The sequence below is a fragment of the Pteropus vampyrus genome, unplaced genomic scaffold (assembly GCF_000151845.1).
Source record: "Pteropus vampyrus isolate Shadow unplaced genomic scaffold, Pvam_2.0 Scaffold324, whole genome shotgun sequence".
In the NCBI taxonomy this organism is placed as follows: Eukaryota; Metazoa; Chordata; class Mammalia; order Chiroptera; family Pteropodidae; genus Pteropus; species Pteropus vampyrus.
The window spans coordinates 1357203-1379300 of record NW_011889105.1 but is presented as its reverse complement, the minus strand read 5'-3'; the positions used below and the strand labels follow the sequence as shown (position 1 = coordinate 1379300).

General features: G+C 36.3%; 1 protein-coding gene and 1 pseudogene across 7 annotated transcripts in view; one reads left to right on the top strand and one right to left on the bottom strand.

Moving 5' to 3' along the window:
- TRPM6 (transient receptor potential cation channel subfamily M member 6) overlaps positions 1–22098 on the bottom strand; it is a 164160-nt gene that overhangs the window by 137897 nt on the left and 4165 nt on the right. For 2 of the 7 annotated variants that reach the window (XM_011377902.2, XM_023521948.1), the window contains exon 1: positions 15459–15845. The exons of 1 other annotated variant lie outside the window; for it this stretch is intronic. In XM_011377902.2, coding sequence (XP_011376204.1) covers positions 15459–15467 — 9 coding nt within the window. In that variant the 5' untranslated portion in view covers positions 15468–15845. Of the gene's footprint in view, positions 1–15458; positions 15849–16069; positions 16157–22098 lie in introns of those variants that run through there. 4 more of the 7 variants (XM_023521944.1, XM_023521943.1, XM_011377903.2 and 1 more) reach the window with 4 other exon arrangements.
- LOC105304007 lies at positions 9052–10030 on the top strand (annotated as a pseudogene).

Here is a 22098-nt window from a genome sequence, read left to right as displayed (position 1 = left end):
TAAGTAATGGATTTAAATATCAAAAGTAAGCTAATGCAAACTTTGGTTCTCTTTCTCTCTGTTAAAAGGACAAAGTTTTCTTAGACTAAGGGTCTGCTCCTGATAAGACACTGTAACAAATTTTCTCCCTAGAAACAACGACCCAGGCTCATAAATTGATTGGCAAAAACAACAACTTTGAATGATGGCTAATTTTGTCTAAAGTCTCATGAAGTTTTTGTGGGCAACCAAAACATAACTGTTAAGAACTAATAAAGACTCAAGTAGAATAAAAGGTTTTTAGGTGGAACTTTAACAATAGTTATGTGTTAAAAGAGTCTCAATAGTAAAAGTCACCTTCTGTATTTGAAATGCCCCAACTGACTTTCAAGAAAATGTAGCGGCAACTAAATCTATAGATTGTGGCACAAGTAGATGAAGTCCATTGGGCATCTGCAAAAATGTCCCCTCATTGCCAGAATTTTGCCATCCTGATGTCCTTATAACATGGCAATAGTCTGCTCCTGAATACAAGAAATTAAGAAGGGTACACAATGGCCGTAAATTAAATGAATAGTCAGAGCTACGGGAAACCTAAGACAACCACTTTGTTTCTTCTGGCTTCCTGGCAAACCTCATTTTTCAGTGTTTGCATTTCTTCATGCACCAGAATGCATTTAAGCAAAACTTCGTTCAACTTCCACTTACTATGGGTTAAAAATACAGTCTTACTTTATGTATATTTTCTGGATGGGCTGAAGCCTTCCCCTGCTGCAAAGAAACTATTAGAAAATGTGTTTCCCACTTGGGGTATACCTTCTGATTGCTCCCTTAAGGCTATTTACATAGCCCCACCATATGATATGGGACTGGGGCCTGTCACTGTTTTCCTTCCTCAACTGTGTGAAATGAGCTCATTACACTGATGACATAATTTAACCTGTGGAGATTTGCCTCTGCTACAGAAAACCTTGCAGACTTTGCTGGACCAACAACAACAGAGTCAGTGAATGGCCAGTGAATCTGCAGAAAATTCAAGGTCTGGGCACCACAGTAAAGGTTTTGGGTGTCATATGGTTGGGTAAGACCCATGTTGTCCCTGAGGTTGTCATAGACAAAGTATAAGCCTACCCCATACCAAAAAAATGTAAAAAAGGTATAGGCTTCTGTGAGAATTCTGGAGTATTGGTGAACTTTTACACCTGATTTTGCACAATGCCTTTGCCCATTATATTGCCTAGTTAAGAAAGGATATGTATGGGACTGGGAGTCAAACAACAGGCTGCCTTTGAGAAAGCAGAAATACTGGTCAAACAGATTAAAGCTCTTGGACTCTCCTAAGTGGGGGTTGTCATTTCAATTAGATGTTTTAACAACCCTGGAAGGTATTATGTCACAAACAGCAAAGGAGCAACTGACCCATGAATTTTGGTCCCTACTATGGAAGGGAGGAGAGATCAAATATTCCCCAATAGAACAGTAATTATTGGCAGTGTATACAGCGCTCCTATAGGTGGAGCCTCTTACTAAAGAAGAGGTTACAGTAAGAACTTCCCTTCAAGGGGTAGATTGACATGTTTCACCAACAAGCCTCTGCCATGATTCAGACTTCCACGCTGACTAAGTAGCATGCCTATTTACAACAGAGGAATACTTTATCAAATAATCCTCTGTCTCTAGAGATGCGCAGCCATTAGGCCCTGTTGAAGATATAGAACCTCCAAATGCTCCTCCTACTATCCCAGTGTTGGGCCCTGCAACTTGCAAAGAAGAAATAGGGGAAATTCTGGCTTGATCCTGGTACACCGACGGCCCTAGCTGGGGCAATATGCCTACCTGAACAGCCACTGCCATTCGACCACCCACTTATACTATCTAGACAGAAACAGGAACAAAGTACAGTAGCCAATGGGCCAAGTTGAGAGTGGTCTGGTTGGTAATCATGCATGACCCTTCGCTGCTGACCCTGTATACGGACAGTTAGGCCTGTCTAAAAGGACTGACTCTGGCTTAGACAATGGGAAGCAGAGGGGAGGATGATCATAAACAAACCTCTATAGCGACAAGAAATGTGAAGATATTCAGGCTCGCTTGCAAGAGCTTGAGGCAGATCTTGTCTTTCATGTCCCTGCCCATAAGGCATCTACACCTCTAGGTAACGTAATCAGGAAGCAGATGCCTTGGCAAAAATATACTTTAGCAACTGACCTGTCAGTAGACACTGCAGATTGGGTACATCAGCAAACTGATCACCAAAGTACCCAGGTAGGATGGTTGGTGCATAGCTAAAGAGGAGATGCTGGAATTTAAGCTAAGGGCAGCAGCTCTGGAGTCAGCAAAAGTCCTGGTCACTGAAGCCCCCAACCTGTAAGGGACTGGCAAATTGATTATATAGGCCCCCTTCCCTTGAGTGAGGGCTCCAAATAGGCTCTGGTGTGTAGACACTGCCGCTGGTTTAGCACAAACCTTCCCATGCCATCGGGCTAATCAGGCCACTACCATAAAGGGACTAGAAAAGCTAAGTACTATGTATGGGTATCCCCATTGAATATATAGTGACCAGAGGTGACATTTCAAAGGACATCATGTACAAGAATGGGCAAAGGAACGCGATACTGAATAAAGGTTTCACCTCCCCTATAACCCACAAGCAGCTGGGCTGGTGGAATGGGAAAAATAGAGTCATTAGCAACATATAAAATTACTAACTGGAAAACCTACCTTGGCTAGGTGGACAACAGTGTTTTCCCAAGTGTTAATACATTTAAATGACCAACCTGTGGGGCCTATTGGCCCACATGCCAGATTAGGAACTCAGGCTGAGGCACGCAATACAATAAAGGTGTGGAAAACAAAGGACACGGCAACAGTGCTGACACTTACCATGGACCAATGAACAATCATGAGAGCACCACGCCCTCTTGTCCCTGGAACAGGGACCATTTACTGGAACCTGCAATGGGACGTTCCACCAGTATGGGTTAGTTACTTCATGCCTCTGTATGGGGTGGAATTGCTCAATCTCCAGTGGGACTTTTTCATTCTAATGTAGTCAAGACCCATGGAGACAAGCTATGTATAGACTGGTACATACACAATCAAAAGAGGGGAGAGTGTAGGGATCGTGGTCTGGCATATTCCTCCCTCTATTTATTTCCTCAGGCCAGAAAGCACCACCTCCCCTGCCCAACATGTGTGGTTCACACAGCCTGACCAAATTCTCAAGGCCACAGCTAAATTAACATCCAAAGGTCTGCCTAAGAGTGTCATACTCATAGAAGGAGACTTCCCAATTCAATTCCCTCCTAAATATTTATCTTTCTGAACTTAGACTTCTGCTGTTCCTATGGTATCCACTTCCAGGGAGGCATCTGTGCCATCATGCAAACTGAATATTATGTTTTTATACCAGATGTATCTGCTAATATTTCTTCTTTGTTAGCACATATGAAAACTCAAGTAAACAACTCAAAGCCTAGGTGACATATTAGCACACTGGTTCGAATCCTAGGAGGAAAAAATTGTTAGTAATTCTCGAATTGCTTCTCTTTTTTTGCATGTGTTTATATTGCTGTGGACTGTGTCTCCAATGTTGTCAGTCAGTTGACAACCAAATGAGCTACCTCCCTGCTAATGAAGCCTCTTGTTTCCCACCCAGGGAACCTTGCAGAAGAAGGGGGTGCACAAGATTGTAAGAGCCAGTCACAAGGGGTGGAGTATGGAGGAGAGACTGTTCCATGACATGATCACTGCCAGACCCACAAGTTAGATCCAGACCAGAACAGAGACTGCTTCCCATAAATCACTGGTGTCCTTATAAAAGGACACAGAGACATGCACAGAGGTATGAAGATACAGGGAGAAGACAACCTTCTATAAGCCAAGGAGAGAAGCCTGGAATAGATCTTTTCCTTGTAGCCTTCAGAAGGAACTGACCCTACTGACAATTTGATTTTGGATTTCTAATTTTCAGACTGCAAGACAATAAAATTTCCATTGTTTAAGCCATTCATTTATGGCAGCCCTAGCAAACTAATACACTTCCCTACCATTCAGATTCATGGAAATTCTCCTATATCCTCTAACAAGGGGTACCATAACTCCCTGTTGGCCTAAAGGAGACCCGGATAATGCCTCTTGCACAAGCATAAATATTAATAGCACTCTCTTTTATTCGCAAAAGTGTCCATGTTTATATAGTCATTCTACCTCTCACATCACCCACAATCCTTCCTACATCTCATTTCCATTCAGCCACAATTTTCTTTGCAATCACTTTGGTACCCCTGAGTAGTAACAGACCTCCCTTGGTGCAATGACAAAAGGGATATTCATTTAAAACCTTATATAGATTTTTGTTTTGTTTTGATCAGATTGTACACCCTGTAAAGATAGGAACTGCTTCTTTCTTGTTTTTCTATTACCTAGCATTTACATGGTCTAACATGCAAGAAATGTTTATTCAGTCCAATTAAATTGAAGTAAGAGCTTTATTACCTTTATTCTTTAGTAAAATACCATGCTGCTCCAAATCACCCTCTCTTACTTTAAAAGCTATCAAGAATTAGAAGCAAATTGCTAAGTATCTATATTTAAGGGGCTTGGGAATTCTCATTTTAAAAACAATGAAGAATAAGCAAGTTGAAGCATTTTATTTTTTTTGTGGCATTAGTATGCTTAAGCCAGCATGTGTTTATCTACAGGGAAAAACCAGACATATTGCACATGTATTAGTATCATATTTCCATAAAATATTTTACAAAGTTGTAATTGCATAATGAAAATCAAAAACCACAAAAGGAGATGATAACTACCTCAAATAATGCAACTCATCATTGTAATAAGCAGAGATTAGAAGACAAACACTTTCATGTGGGCTGTAAAATATATCTAAAGGGCATGGCAGAAGTATGTATAAAATTTATAGGCTTAAAGTCCCATCTAGTACAGCAAGGAGGACCCAGGAAGCCTAATCACTGCTGTTTGAATCTGTGCAAACATGGAATAGGATCTGTGATCATGATCACGGAGCCAAAATCCATATCAGGACCACCCACTTTTGAAAGTAAAAGTACTTCAAAAAGATATTACTCAGAACTATCTGGATACTTACCCTTCTTTCTTCCCCTGTTGGAGATGAGCACTTACTGATAGCGGGTTTAGTTCAAGAACTAGGAGAGCTGGATGTTCCTCAACATTGCCTTAAGGAGAGTATAAGGTTTTCAGTATAACTTCCTCCAGAATAGTGATGTAAACCCAGGGTTTAAAAGACTTGTGGCCCAGCAGGAACTGAATTCTTTTCTTGACTCTGGCAGGACCCTATCTGAAGGAGTCGATGGTGGCTTCATATTTCATTGGGAAAACCAAGGAAAGGTCAGCCTCTGTTCCTTCCCTGTGTAGATATCCCTTCTCTCTAAAGTTCTGAATTGTGTTACATGCCTGTGCACACCCAGAGAGCTCCTATCAACACTGCTGGACCTAGAAGCCACCTCACCTCTACCTTGAGCACACTCCTCTCCTTCCAACTATGCTAGGAACTGCTTCAGAAATTTGCATGCGCCTTTTCATTCCAGAAGAACTCTAATTTTTCTGATTATTAAAGCAACACACCCTTTCTGAATTTGGAGAATTCAGAAGGTTACAAGGGAGCAAGAGAGAGAGAATATGAATGAATCACTGATATTTCCACCTTTCAGATGTAACTACTCTATTATTCTGGTGTATTTACTCTAAAAGCTCTCTTTTCAGTATCTCCCTGACTAGTTCTCCTCATCAGTCCCTGTCTTGCACTTCTAGTGTCACCGCTTATAGAACTGATTAAGAGTTAAGTGGGTGAATATTTGAATTAGAAAAGATTTATACAAGGTAATATATATATGTATATATATATGCCTTAATTTTGAAAAAGAAAAAAATTTCACTTTGTGTAACTAAGTGTCAACAAAGGGCTTTTCTTTTATTTTTATTTATTTATTCATTCATTTGTTTGTTTGTTTGTTTGTTTTTATTATGGTGACCTTGGTTAACGAAGCTTTTTCTTTCTTATGACCCACTGTATGCGGTGGCAGTTTGTAGCAATAGAATGGTACTTATTAAGTACAGGAGTCCATCTGAGATAGCAGAGAATCCTCCTCCCTAACTCCTACCACATCTACTGTGTACAGCAATGACAAATATTGCTCTACATTGAGAATAATTATAAGTCACGCAGGCCTGGAGATAGGCCGGGGAACCCATAACCTATGTACCTCAGCTTCCATGCAACAATCTGTTTGGGGTTCCAAACCACTTATTTACAAACTAGCTTACAGAAAATAAATGATGTCTAGAAAGGAAACTGCCTATGTTTGGAACACTGGTAAGTCCTTGTGTAACATTGGTGAAGAGGAGGTAACAAGCCACTCCTAGTGAGGAAAGCAGTGTGGTTAATTTACATAGGATTATGTGGAAAAGCTAAGAGTTGGAAGAGTAAGAAAAGAGGACAATTAGTTTTTCCTCGTTCTTCTTTGTCTATTGAACTCATTTATCGAAACTCAGCTCCACGAGTACCTATTAACTGGTGAAATTTGAAAAAGATCTAGAGATCATTCCAGTGTCAATATGCTGGTTTTGATACTGTATTGTAGTCATGTAAGATGTTACTACCATTGGGGGAAGCTCGGTGAAGGGTACATGAGATCTCTTTGTACTATATTTGCTACTTCCCATGAGTATAAGTATTTCAAAAGAAAGAAAAAGAAACCTCAGCTCCAGAACTTTCTATAACATGGAGTCTTGCCTGACAAACAGATTCTCATCACCTTGCAACTGCTTTGGCCTACTGGCACTTCATATAATTTCCTTACTGTGTCTTGTCTGTTCCCTGTGCTTATCACAGCATACATGTACATTTACATATGTATTGCATATACTTATATATGTTTACATGGTGACACAGGCTGTATAATATTGTCTTGTTCACTAGATATTTCATATGTATATATATTGTAAATCCCCAGCAAGACTGTAAGCTCTCTTTGTACTTTATGGCACTGCACCGCTAACTGCTTGGCACATAATAAATACTATTTAAGTGACTAAAAATGCAAGGAACATTAAAGGAAATAAAGAGATAGTAAAAACTTGACCAAGTTTTTTTTTTTTTAAACAGACTATCATTTAGTGCCCAGAAAAATTTACTACTCTATGATTAGAGTTTAAAGGCTGTAGAAGACAGTACATCTGTCTCTAATCCTAGTTAGTACCATAAACAGGCAGATATCAACTGAGAAGCACAAAGGTTAGTCACAGGAATGCTGTTTTAACACTTGCCATAAAATATCTCTGCAAGTTCATTGAGGGAAATGCTGAAAAAGCACTTTGCTAACTCTGGAATCCACCCTTCCTCCAGGTAATCTTGTCTGAATCAGGGCCTGAACAAGTTTGTTTAAGCTGAAAATCTGGGCAAAAAAAGGAACAGGTAAATTTCAAACTTTATGAAAAAATGTGTACCTTCAAACCAATATGAGCAGTATATCCACATTAAAAAAATAGAGTATATTCTTCAGAAAGGTACCTGTCTACTTAAACTGCTATTTACAAGTTAAAATATATTGGTTGTAGCCTAGAAAGGACTATAATTTTAATCTAATTTGACCCTTTTATGATATAGAGCAATCTACAAAACATTTAGTGAAATAAAAAAGATCAGAATATGTGAATGGTATTCTAATTTTACCATTTATGTTTTTAAAATGAGAGAAGGAATTATATATATTTATATACTTTTATATTTTTACATATATTTATATATGCACACATACACATACATATATATACACATATATAATATGCACACATGTATGTGTGTGTTATTTTATATGCATGAAATCTCCCTGGATAGATACACATGAAGTAGGTGACAGTGGCTACCTCAGTGAAGAAAATTCGAGGACCAGCAGATGGGTTGGGAAGAAGAAAGCTTCATTGTATACATTTTTTCTACTGTTTAAATATTACTAGATTCATGTATTACCTTTAGAAATGTTTTTTATCTTATAAAATAAAACAGATAAAGAAAAACTACAAAAAACAAATTAATGTCTTAGTGAATTATTGTACAGTATGTGCTCTCATAACTACCAACCAGGTCAAGAAATAAAACTTTGTCAGTTACCCAAAGCCTCTCACATGCTCCATCCCAATCATAGTCCTGTCTCCTCCTTCAAAGTAAACACTGTCTTGACATTTATACAAATCATTTCCTTCTACTAACTTAGCTTTGATAGCTTCCTTGCATTTCTTTATAATTTTATCAACCAAGTATGCATTCCTAGCCACTTTGGTTAGTCTTGCTCTTTTGAAGAAGAAAAAAAAAAGGTCTTTTATGTCTCTTGAAAGTACAGGTTCCCTCTCCTTTCTTTCCTTATACTTTTTCAATTGACTAACCCAGGCCATTTGGCCTATAGAGATTTCTCTCATTCTGGATTTCACTGACTGCACGCTTGCAGCATAGTTCAACATGTCCTTTCTATCACTTTTTCTGAAAACTGACAGCTGAATTGAGAGATCTGATCAGACCCTTTGGCAAGATCTAGGTGGTGGTGTGTTCTTTCATCAGATGACACGTAATGTCTCATTTTTGTTCTTCATTGTCAGCAGCATTTCATGTTCAATTCCTAGATTCATTAATTTATTGGGGGTTGAAATATGGTAATGTTCCAATCCTATTATTTCATTTCTGTAGCTGAAATAATTTTATAAGAAGAATCTTTCACTCTAGCCTTCAGTTACCCAATGCTACCATTCATATAGGAAAAGCTTGATACTTTCCTTTCATTACTCCACTTTTCAAGGTAATGTATGGTTCTCTCTCATCCTCAAAAGAAGACCAACCATTTTATTTGATGATAAGAAATTTTTTTAAATTGTGAACTCAAAGATTTAAGCATATCTGATGGGTTTCAGACTGTGGAAGCCAGAGTCCAAAATGGACTCAAATGATCCCGGCTGTTGGAAACCTGTAATCCTACATTTTTTATACTAGCCTGGGTTCTACAAAAATTACGACCTTAAAAAAATCAAGACAAGATGTAGAATTTTTCATGACGTAAGACAGCAAATATAACTTAACATCTTACAGGGCCTCACTGGCCAGTGGATTGTGTAGAATACACTGCCAGTCTTTTGTCTTCTGTTCACCATGGCTTCTTCTGATGTCCAGGTGAAAGAACTGGAAAAGAGTGCCTCAGGACAGGCTTTTGAGCTGATTCTCAGCCCTAGATCAAAAGAATCTGTCCCAAATCCCCTCCTTCCCCTCTAAAGAAAGATCTTTCCCTGGAAGAATTCAGAAGAAATTAGGAGCTTCAGAAGAAAGACGCAAATGCCATGAAGCTGAGGTCTTGAAACAGCTTGCTGAGAAACGAGAGCACAAGAAAAAAGTGCTTCAGAAAGCAATCAAAGAAAACGACTTCAGTAAAATGGCAGACGAGAAACTGACCCACAAAATGGAAGCCAACAAAGAGAACCGAGAGGCACAAATGGCTACCAAACTGGAGCATTTGCGAGAGAAGGACAAGCACATTGAAGAAGTATGGAAAAACAAAGAATCCAAAGATCCTGCTGATGCGACTGAAGCTGACTTCCTTGTTCTGAGAACTGACTTTCTCCCCCTCCCCTTCCTAAATAGCCAAAGACTTTACTGGTCAGTGTCATTTTATTTTTACCCTCCTGACAATTATTCTAGAAACAGATATAGAACTATAGGTAGACCCAGACTTTATGATGTCGTTTTAGGGGTAAAAGGAAGAAACTAAAAGTGCTTTACTCTTTTTCTAAAGTGTTGAAGTCTCTAATGTAGCTATTTTTTCTTTTCTACTTCAGTACACTTGGTGTACTGGGTCAATGACTAGTACTATCTTGGCTTTGTGAAAACATGTTTGTGAAAAGAGTATGTAGTGGCTTCTTTCAGATTGTTAGATGCTGAATACCTGTTCATTTTTAAATCCCAATTCTGTCCCAATCTTACCAGATGCTACTGTACTTGAATGGTTAATGAAACTGTAGTGCTGTTGGTACCAAAAAAAAAAAAAAAAAACTATTTTTGCCAGTTGGGAATTTGGTAATATCATTTAGCTTTATTTTACTCTAATACAGCCAATATAAAGCCAAAAAAAAAAAAAAAATTAAAGCCTCCTGCCAAGAGCCATGTAAGTTTCCAAGGGGATCTTCCATGCTCAGATTCAAATGAACATATCCTGGTGAACAGCCTGACTGCAATCGCATCAAGGACCCTGAAACAGAACTACCAGTTAAGCTGCTCTTGGATTCCTGACTCTCAGAAAATGTGTGTTATAATAAATGTGTCTGGCTTTAAGCAAACCTTAGAAGCAATTTGTTACACAGCAATAGATAACTAATTTACAACCCATTACAGTTCTTATTGAAACTCAATTTGTCCCATATTTGGTCAGTGGGAGCCTCCTTAAATTGTCTCCTGTAGTCTTTAATAGTTTCTTTGCTATTTAATATGAGAAGCTGTAGCACAGTTTTCTTAAATAATTTCCTGCTCAAAAACTAGAGGTAGCTATTTCTCCAAGAAGGCCTTGTTTATTCTATTGAAAGTGGTCTTGAGAAAGACCACAGTTCGGGTGCTTCATTGGTCATTGTTTCTAGGGCTTTTCAGCAGAGAGTTAAACTATCTTGTGAGTTCATACTTAAATTTTCAATTCAAATTCAGGATTAAATAGTTTTATTTAACTTCTTTTACATTAAATCTGATTTTTTTCAACTATATGAAGAATCCTGGTTCTCAAGGACAGAGGCAATTAACCAGCATTAATTAGTCATTTGCTTTATCCCACATAAATACTCAGCAGTCTCAGAAAACTATTTCATTACTACCCACAATCATTATGATTTCTGAATCATTTGAAAAACTTTTGCACGTACTACCATAATTCTCCCCCTTTTAAAATAGTTGTACCACATCTATATTCTCAGATCATGTAGTCATTACATACTATACACTTTCCCTTTTTGATACTCATTTAGTGTTACTTCTACAAGTAACCATACAGGGGGAAGTAAGGTAAGGAAATAAGAGCAATAAGACTGAGTAAGCAGAGAATTAGTTATAGAGGACTTGACGGCCTTATAAAGGAATCTTAATTTTATTGTTTAGGCAGCAGGAAAATTCTGGAGTATTTTGAGTCAGGGACTGAATAGACTTTTCTGTTATGTAGCACATCAAATCTCCCACCAAATACTGCTCAGGATAACAGTTTTTTTTTCCAGTCCCATGGAGGCTGACCTTGCCCAAGATAATTTATCGAATTCCTACTGCAACCCCTTTCTCTTTGCTGGCATCCCCACTTGCAGCCTTTTCTCCTTTCACTTTTTCCACTTCTTCAGCTTCATAAACAGACCTCATCCCATCAGAGTTTGAGTTAGGTATGTTCCCCAGGTATCCTATGATTACCTCTATCACATTAATTGATTATTAGTTCATTCATCAAATGCTTTGTGATGCCCTACTGTCTACGAGGCACTCTGCTAAAGATTAAGCCCATAATGATGAGCAAAAACAGAACCAACCCGCCCTTATGTGGCCTAGAGACGGAGAGAGAAGCTATCATATTCTGGTATCCTATTTTTCACTGTAGTATTTATTGCACTGAATTTCAACAGAGCTCAGAGTGTTCAGCACTTTGTAGATGTTCAATAAATGTTTATTTATTGATTGAATGAATGTGTAGATGCTTGAAGAGTTCTGCTCATAAAACCACAAAAATTATCATCAGTCCTGGAGTGATAATGGAAATCCCCTCCTTTCTCAGAACTGCTGATCACATAAAAACATAAACTCTGGGTCACAGGTTGGCAAACGGTTTCTGTGAAGTGCTAGCTGGTAAATGTGTTAGGCTTTATAAGCCATATGGTGTCTTTCACAACTTATTCAGCTTTGCCACTGTAATGCAAAGCAGTTGTAGACAACACGTAAACTAATGTTCCAATAAAATTCATTTATAAAAATAGGCAGAGGGCTGGATTTGGCCTACAGGCCCTAATTTGCCAACCTGTGCTGTAGATGCTGCGACTGCTTCATGTCTGGTCCATAGTCTATTCTTTAGTCAGGTAAATTTAGTTGCTACATCCAACAAATGAGTTTACTTTTAAACTCATGTCTGATATCTATCAAATACCAGTTGTAGAATTTGAAAGAGTATGTGATTTGAAACCCATCAAACCTGTTTCACTCATTGGTTGGTTTTTGGAAAGTTACTTTAGCTTTTTTTTTTTTTTTGAACCTCTATTTCCTCACCGTAAATAATGAAGTTTGTGCTTTTTAATCCTAACTATGAAGATCAGTGAGAAATGTATATTGAGAACTAAACATGATGCCCAGCACACAGTAGATGGTTCTCAAATATACCCCCAGTCATATTCTTTTCCTCCTTTAAATCAAATCATCAGATATTTATTGAGAGTCTACTATATCCAAGGCACAATTTCAGTTCCTTTAAAACTATTCTAAACCCTCCCTGATATCTCTCTTGGCTACTGGTTCTCAAACTTGGCTATAACATGGTATACCTGGGAGTGTAAAGGTACTGATACTTGGGTTTCAAGTGTTATAAAGAATGGCCTGAGCATCAGAATTATCTCCAGATAATTTCAATATGAAACAAATTTGAGAGTCATTATTCTAGACTAGGATTCTGGCTTCGATCAATTCATAAGCCTCTTCTATCTTTCCATCTATCTCCTCTTTAACTGTTAGTACCGATGGGCACATCCTTATAGAACTAGAGTTAATTGAGTTCTCGTATCTGTTACTAATATTTGTATATATTTGTCTTAAGGAGAGTGGAAAAAAAGAGAATGAAATAACCATCTACCTTTACATTTGACATTTGTTGTTTATCTGGCATTCATTTCCCTTTCTTATGGCAACAGCATTGATTTTTATTTGGGGATCTACCTCTCCCCCAATCTCAGTCCACTTGGCCTGCTTGAGGCTTTCTCACTGGCCCTAGAAGCTCGTAAAACCAGTACACAAACTCTTCTGGCTACAATTAGTGTTGGTCCACTCTGAGTAAGTATCATAATTTAGTTTTCTAGGATTCCTGAAAGACACACTTTTTTTCTGCTGGATTGGAATCTAAAAAAATATGATTCTAGGAGGTTCTGGCAGCTATTTTATAACCTCAAAGAGAAAGCCTGTCTGAAAACATAATAAGAGAAAAGGAGAGAGGGAGAGAGGAGGAGGGAAAGGGATAGGGAGAGGGAGAGGGAGAGGGAGAAATCAATTGGAGCCACAGTGTCTAGCTAGGTGCACCATTAAACTGCTATGTGAACCAATAAATTCCCTTTGCTTTTGCTTCTGCCAATTTTACTCAGGTGATCTGTCACTGGCAACTAGAAGAATCCCAAACTAATACAGCCTCCTCTCATTCTCCTTGGAACAAAATCCGATCACCTGTATATACAGAGAATATATCATTCGTTCAACAAACAGGTACTGAGTGCCTATTGTACACAATGCTTGCCCTAGAAGAAGGAATTATAGTGGTACATCATCATTAATAACTGCACAAATGTTTGTGAAAAAATGCCCAGCAACAAAACCATCCCCCTACTGTGTATGAACTCCTGTACAAGTGTGGAGGACAGAAAGGATCATAAGCCAGGGTCTATATTCACCAAGATTTGCCACTAAACTGAAACAATGGTATACACATAAAGAGATAAGCAGAAATCCAGAATGTAAAGATGTATGGATTCCTGAAGATGGACATCAAACCCAAAATAAGATGCCTAGGCAAAAAAATCTTAAGTGAGCACAGGCACCATAACATTTTCATTTTCCTTTGAACCGAAATTAGCTAGGAAACGGAGGGAAAGTGTTACAAAAAGTAGGAAAGAAGAGATAACATGAAGGAAGGAGAGATTAGCAGCTTTGAGAGTTGATCTAAATAATTATTTTAATTAAAAAATAAGGTATTTTGTGAATCTTATCTGCTTACATATTAACCATGCTAATCTTAAAAAATGTAAAGATTACAGAAATCCCTTCCTTCCTTCCTTCCTTCATTCAATACCATTTATTGCATGCCTGTTGCGTGCTAGACACTATTATATACACTGAGGTTTTAGTAGTAAATAAAACAACAACCCTCCCAGTTACATTCTCGTGTCTACAAAGTGAAAAGTAAACTTTCTCATTCAGCCCCCCAAAATGGCCCCTCTAAATGGTTTGGTGAATATTCTTACAGACATTGTAAATGTAGATACTGGTATTTATTTGTTTTTACAAAACAATAAGAATACAGTATACTATTTTTTGAAACTTGCTTTAATTTAGTAATATAAGTTGGGCTAGTTTCATGTTAATAAATCTAGATTCACCTCATTCTTTTTTATGAGATATAACATATTCCATTGTATTTAACCACTATTCTGTTCATTAGTATTAGATTGTTTCTAGATTTTCGCAATGACAAGCAATGTTGTTGTAAAATATGTGTTGTCATTTCTGTAATTTATCAAACCTTCAGAAGAAAGTGTTAAAGTACTCCAAAATAGGAAAGTATGATCTATGGTGAAAAAGACTGAATTAAATTCCCTTCAGGTAAAAACCCTATTGTCTACTTCCTTTTTGATTCATCATTGACTTATTGAGTACCTAATAAGATTTTATACAAAGGACTAGAAAATATCTTCTAAAATCTATAACTGCAAATGCAGACTAAAAACCAGATAAATAATCAATAGTTATTTCCATAAAATCTTCTATGTACCCAGGTCTCTTCTAGGCTCAAAGAAGAGAAATCTGTATTATTCCTGAAATAAAAGATCACCATAACCGAAATGCGCAAGAACAGAGTCAGTACTCTTCTAATGAAAGTCCTTCTATTATACCCAAATATCATTTTCCTTTTCAGGAAAGATAATAATTAAAATATTGAGAGTGGCTTCATTTCTAAAACTGTTATGACTACTTCAAAAAGACTTCAAGAAACAACAACAAAAAAATCATCTTGCTAAATAGAAACACAGCCATAAAACAACATTTCTATTAGAACCAGAATTATTTGACTTTTGAAGTATATCGCTATATGTTCCATCCAGTTCTTACCTTGCTATTTCCAATCAAAATTATTTATGTCTTTTCATTCACATAAAATTGTCTCTATTTACTAAACAGTCCAATGTTCCACTAATGCAAAAAGACATTTCAATAAAAGTTCAATTAACTAAACAAACTATTTAATTAAAATTTTTTTTCAGGAGGAAACTAGCAAATTTTTTTTGGTATGCATGGTTAATTGCATGTTTTAATTTCTTGGTTTTGGCCTGTGATCACTTAAAAACAATCATCAAGCAAATCTAAGTGGTTAACTGTAATTGCAAGGTTAAGCCTTTTGCATTTTATGGTGTATAAAATCTAGCATAAGAGAAAATAAACACAAGAATGACAAAAAGGTTCATTCACTTACCCTCTTCATAACCACAGCCAGGGTAAACTTCACTCAGCCTTAGGCCATTGAATTTTATCCTGAAGTTTCCATTTACTGCATAATCAGATAAACCCTAGTTTGTGAGAGCAACTAATGGAAATAGTGCCGTAAAAAGAATTGCCAAACAAATTTCCACGTGCTTAACCTAAAAGGAGGAAATTGCAACATGAGCTTAGTAAAAAGTTTCTAGTTGTTTTTAAACCAGAGAGTGTGATTGCACTTTTAGCAGGACCTTGTGACTAAGATTGCCTAGTTGGGAAATGATTAACACTCCTTTCGTCATCATCTGCTCGAGCTCTCCAGCTGCAGGAAATCTGATGAAGGAACTTTATCAATCCTGAGCATGTGTGTTGTGAATACAACTGTCCTCCTGAGCTGGGGTTTAGTGTGCTGAACTCAACTTCAGTGTTAGGTTATTCTAAGTAAAAATGTATTCAGAACCTCTGCCAACTTCATTAGTGGTTATTTTTACTGAACTACTGTTATACAAGTTTTTATTTTTACTTTTTGTTTCTATGCCCCACCTTAAAAGATAGATCATCACTTAGACCCTTTTTCTTAAAATTCCAAAGTTTTATAAGTAACATTACCAGTATTTTTGTATCTTCAGCCTTGTTCTCTTCCCAACTATGCTTGCATCTAAAAACGTCAGCGTCTTTTTGAACTGCCAGTTCTCACTTTTTTGGGAACCAGGGACATGGAAAAAGGGGAGAACTAATTAATAGGCGTACATAACTTGGAGGTACTAGAAAGTCATCAAAAGATTTTCTCTTTAAATGATTGGTATTAATAGCAACTACTACATGATCATTTCTTCATAAATGCTTCTAAAATAAAAGAAAAAATCTCATCCAGCTATGAGAAAGAAAAGATAGAGATTTACTTAGATAAATTTCTGTGTTATCTTTCTTGTAAATAGGAGCCTGCAATATTATTATAAATGCATGGCTTCTCTTAGATAGAATTCCATTCCACCAACAGGGCAAAGTCGACTGTGCATTTCCGGTTAAATGGCTGAGGAAAGTCAAAACTGGGTCTCTAATACAGTGCTGAATAGCTTTAGAAATAGTTGTCTGTTGTGTTTATTATGCCATATACTTTACTTTCCTCATAGCCCTTAGATTGCTGATTTGGAAGCAGATTGACAACTCAGAGTTCTTTGGCAATTTACACAAATTGCCAAATTTGTTTTAGAAATTCAGTTGTATCTCCTTCCTCCCCCCACAGTCACCAACAAAATTAAAAAGTTTGAACTGTTTCAATTCTGTAGTGCAAAATGATTCTAAATAAATTTAATTAGTTTCTTCTTCCGCCCATATGTTGCTTTTGTCACCTGAATTTCACAAGCACTCAGTGAGTTTCAAGTATTCTTTGCTTGACTAACAATGGTTAGCACTTTAGAGTCCTCACTGCTACACACTCACTTCCTTTTGTTGGGCTACAACAAATAATTAGGAAGTTGGAGAAGAATCACACACACACACACACACACACACACACACACACGCATACACACATACACACACACACGCACAAGCTTTAAGTCACCTTCATTGTTTATCAGAATAGGGCCTGGCACATAGTAAGCAATGAATAATCATTTACCATGATTATTCAGTTGTCCCAAAGGATGGTGTCTACAAGCATATGAAAAAAGCAAAAAAAAACAAAAAAAACAAAAAACCTTCCAGAACTAAGGTTCTTAACCTAGATTTTAAGGAAAACGGGTTCTATGAACACCCTAAATTGTATGTAAAATTTACGACTGTGCACTTTTCTGAGGAAAACGCTGTTATTATAATTCATCAGATCATTAACTGAATAGTTCAAGGACACATGCAAAAAAAGGCAAGACCTATCACCCTAGAAAGGTATTAAAGAATATTCAGCCTCCTGGAGTGGGCTTGTGAAATACTCTAGAAATGGACTGAAACTTTCAAGAAAGGATTATATTACCTCCATAATATGGCAAAGCTCAATATTAACTATTTTGAGTAACATACAATGTCACTACCTCTGTTTTTTGTAACTATTATGAGGTTACTATCATTATATCATAATAAACAGAAATGAACAATTATGGTGCATGTTCAACTGAGTCACAGTCAGTTAATGATATCCAAACTCATGGATTCATGGTGTTATGAGATGATTAGACATAAATGATAAGAAAATGCAAGTGCCTGAAACCAGCACGACTTTTACATGGTCAAATCAAACATGTTAATTATGTTATCTAGGTTAACTGTGTAAGGTTAATAATTTTTATCCTTGAAAGTTGCTCAAGCATTCTCACCACACACACCCAAAAGAGTTACCTAGGTTAAGTATGTGATGGATTTGTTAATTAGCTTCATCTTGGTGACCATTCTATATATGTGTGTGTGTGTGTGTGTGTGTATATATGTGTGTGTGTGTGTGTGTGTGTGTGTGTATATATATGTATATATGTATATATATATACACACACACATTTATAGATGTATAGTTACACATTTATATATATATATTAAATCATCATGTTGTATACTTTAAATATATAAATTATATTTGCCAATTATTCCTCCATACAGTTAAATAAACACAGTGCTTGAAATATAGACCCATAATTCTTTGATTCTAACTCAGTTGTACTTCAATAGTAAAATGGATAAATCATGGTAAATTCATACAGTGGAATTCTGTGAAGCCATGAAAATGAACAGCAACATGTAATAGTATAGATAAATCTCACTAACATAACAATGAGTCAAAGAAGCCAAAACAGAAGGAAATTTTATATATATATTTGTGTGTGTGTGTGTGTGTGTGTGTGTGTGTGTGTGTGTGTGTGTGTATTTAGCAACAGGAAAGAACAAATCTAGAGTGATAGAGGTCAGAATATTAGATACCTTTTGTGGTGAAAGTGTTGCAGGATACTCGGACAGAGATGGGACACCGAGGCAATAAGCAGGAAGTAGCATGTATTGGTGCCTGCACTGGCTCAGCGGATTTACATCCAAAGGCTGAGCCCCAGTCACAGCAGGGCTTTCCTTTTTATATACATCTTACACTTCCTCATAGTAAAGTGTATTTTGATTGGTTGGCGGACCGTATGGGAGTGACTGACCAGGGCCGGTGGTCTGTGCCACATGAGCTGTGACACTGAAAAGTCCCTTACCTATTATGGGAAGGGATGTGAACAACCTTCAATCATTGGTTAGCTCAGCCTCCACTACTACAGAAGGAGATTGACTAGGAATATCTACAAAGTAGGTATCTGAGGTGCTGATTGTTTTATTTCTTGATCTGAGTAGTACTTACATAGGTGTGTTCACTGTGTAAAAAATTCACTGAGTTATACACTCATGTGTGTACTTGTGTTTGTATATTTCGATAAAAACATTTCTTTAAAAAAAAAGAAAATGGTCTTTACATTAGAAAACACAAAGCACAAATGAAGGTACAGAAATTAACTAAAATTTTGTATAATAAATGTCTAGACCACCAGTCTTCTCTTTACTTGATGATCAGAATGCAGTTAGTCAGGGCTACCCTTCCAGAGAGGAGGTTAGAAGATTCTTTGGAAACCAATAAGTTGGAATAAAAGACCTAAAGAACTAATATTAAGAGTTCCCCAAAACAAGCCCTACCCAGGCCACTATATAACGAATTCTTCAGTTGAGAAGCCTCAGGGGAATGCACAGAGCATCTAACTAGCTTTTTGTATGTAAATCTTAAATGTGAGCAAATAGCCAAGGGCTACTGAATATTAAAAACAAACAAACAAACATTTAGAAGAAGTAAACAAGAAAAAGGAGAAAAAATTTCAAAAAATAAATCATTCCTATCCTTAGAGAATTAGGAAAATTTTACATCCATGTAAAGTCTAGGATTGTTTTACTAAGGAGAATATTCTGAGAACGAACAAAAATTCTTAAAAACTAAAAATGTGGTAACAGAATTAAAAAGAAAACTCATTAGGATGGTTGGAAGATAAAGTTAAAAGAAAATATTCCAGAAAGTAGAACAAAAAGACAATAATGGAAAAAATAAGATGGAAAGCTAAGAAAATTAGTAAACCAGCCCAAGAAACCTAAACCAGAAAAAAAACAAAGTCAAGAATAACCAAATAATAGATTCCCAAAAACTTCCTGAATACAAGATTAAATGAGCCCATTGAGAACACCGCACAAAGGATGAAAAGAGTCAAATTATTCTGAAATTCTAGAACAGTGGCAAAAAATAAAAGCTCCTACAAGCTTTCAAGAGAAAAATATATAAAAGATGAAGAATCACGAGAGATTGGTTATCTCAACAGCAATATTGGAAGCTAGAAGACAATGGTCTAATGGTTCAAAATTTTGAGGGTAAATTATTTCTGATCTCAAATACCAAATTCAGCTAAACTGTAAAATGTGAAGTTAAAGATATTTTCAGGAGTTGAAGATGACAAAATATTTTCTCCATCTTCTACTTCTTAAGAAGCTACTGTAGGATTGGCTCCATGAAAACAAAGGGATAAACCAAGACTAGGAAAGTATGGTATTCAGGAAACAAGAGATCCAATACAAGGAAGAGTGAAGAGAACCCACAGGATAGCAGTGAAAGGAAAGCCCAAAATGAGATCTCTGTAGCCGGCCCAGGAAGCAGCTAGATAGAACTGAGGAGGCTGGAGAAGGTGGGGGAAATTTCTTCAAGAAGTTGTAAATGATAAAATATCTAAGACATATTGAGATTAATTTGCAAATTTGGGGAGAGTTTGGGTTTAAAATACTAGTAAATACATAAAAAAATGGATCAAGTAATAAAAAGAAATTAGTTCCAAGAAAAGAATAATCATAGTATATTATATTTTCCTTTTCTGTGCAGATAAGGAAAAGTAATCATAGTATATTACATAACTCGCCTGTGATAGCATTTATATAGTCATAATACCATAAATCCTAAATATTGAACTAACCAAGGTTATAATATTTCTATATGGGGAAATGGGTTTATATGTGTAGTAGGGTTGTAAAAGAGAGTTAAATCCTCAGCTTCCATGTGAAGTGTCAAAACATAATACCTAAAGCCAACCAAGAAATAACAATTAAAGTATGGTATTTTGGGATATGTAGGTATAAAACAAAATAATTAGTTGAAAGCAGTGTCCTCTGAGGAGAGTAAAATGGGTGGGGAGCCTTGTGAAAGTATTTTACATTTAAAAACATACATGTTTTGACAAAAATCAAAGCTGACTTTTAAAAAGACAAATTCGATAATTTTTTTGAAGTATGGTAGCTATCGAGAATCAAATTTGTAGACTTTGAAATATTAATTAGAAGAAATATCTCACAACGCAGAGAGAAAGAAATGAAAATCATAAAAGAAAAGATGGATGAGTGATTCTGAAGATAGATCTGAGCCCTAATCTATAAACAAGATAAGAGAGAGACGATGAATATGTGAATATATAAAAGTTAGATTATTTTAAATATACAAATTTTTCTGAGTTGATGAAAAACTAGGGTCTGACATTGAAAGGATTCACCGAATTCAGGCAAGATGAACACAAAAAAATTCATTTATTTATTCAGCCCATAGTTATCAATTGCCTATTAGTGTCGGCATTCTTCTGGACTCTAGATATACAGGTAAAGAGAGTAGAAAAGGTCTGAATTTGGCTATAAATAATGGAAAATTTAACAATGGCCTAAATAAGGAAAGAATTTATTTGATGTGCATTAGAAGTGGGGCAGCTGAACTACAAGGCTGGTGCAACTGTTAAGGACCTTAGAAACCATGCTCTTTCAATCTTTTGCTCTGCTATCTTTAGCATGCAATCTTTGACTTCATGGTTACAAGATGGCTGTTATGCAGCCACACAAGACACGTGATCAAATAAATTAATTAACAAAGGGTAAAATTTAAGAGCATCCCCAATAACATATCTATTTGAGTTTTCTAGGTATAAAAAAATTTTTACTCTACATAGATAATTTTCTCTTTTCTTCTCAGTGTTTAACTGATTCTATTAGTTTCTTAAGCATTAGCGAGAACCTCCAGAAAAGTTTTGAAATAATATAGTGATAAAGGACATTTTTCATTATTCTTAATTTTTCTAAGAATTAAGTAATTCACTGTTTTTATTTCATTTTCTTATTGTATTTGTAGGAATGCCAAAATAATTTTAAATAATAATGATGATAATATACTTTTTTATATTATTTTTGATTTTACTAAAAAATGCTTCAACATTTTTATCATTCAGCATGATATTTGTCCCTTTTAAGCAGTTTTCTTTTATTTGGATTTTGCTTAGAATAATGCCTAAAAGGTTCTAAGAGGAAAAAGTGACAAGAATATTACTGAATATTACACTCAGTCAAGCTTTGTTCAAATGTAAAGGCAACAGGCAGACTATGTGAGAACTTAAGGATTATAGGAATTGAGCACTCTTCTAGAAAAAAGTCCTCAATTATGAATTCTAGAATTCAAATGAAAGGAGGAAGTCTTGGTAAAGCACTATGGCATCAATAATTGCCATAGTAGAGCAATATCTACAAATTCTGAGGGAAAGACATTTTATACCAGCTAAAGAATTTTACACCAGCCAAGATGTAATACAAGCATAAAATTATGGCACAGGTGCTCGTGA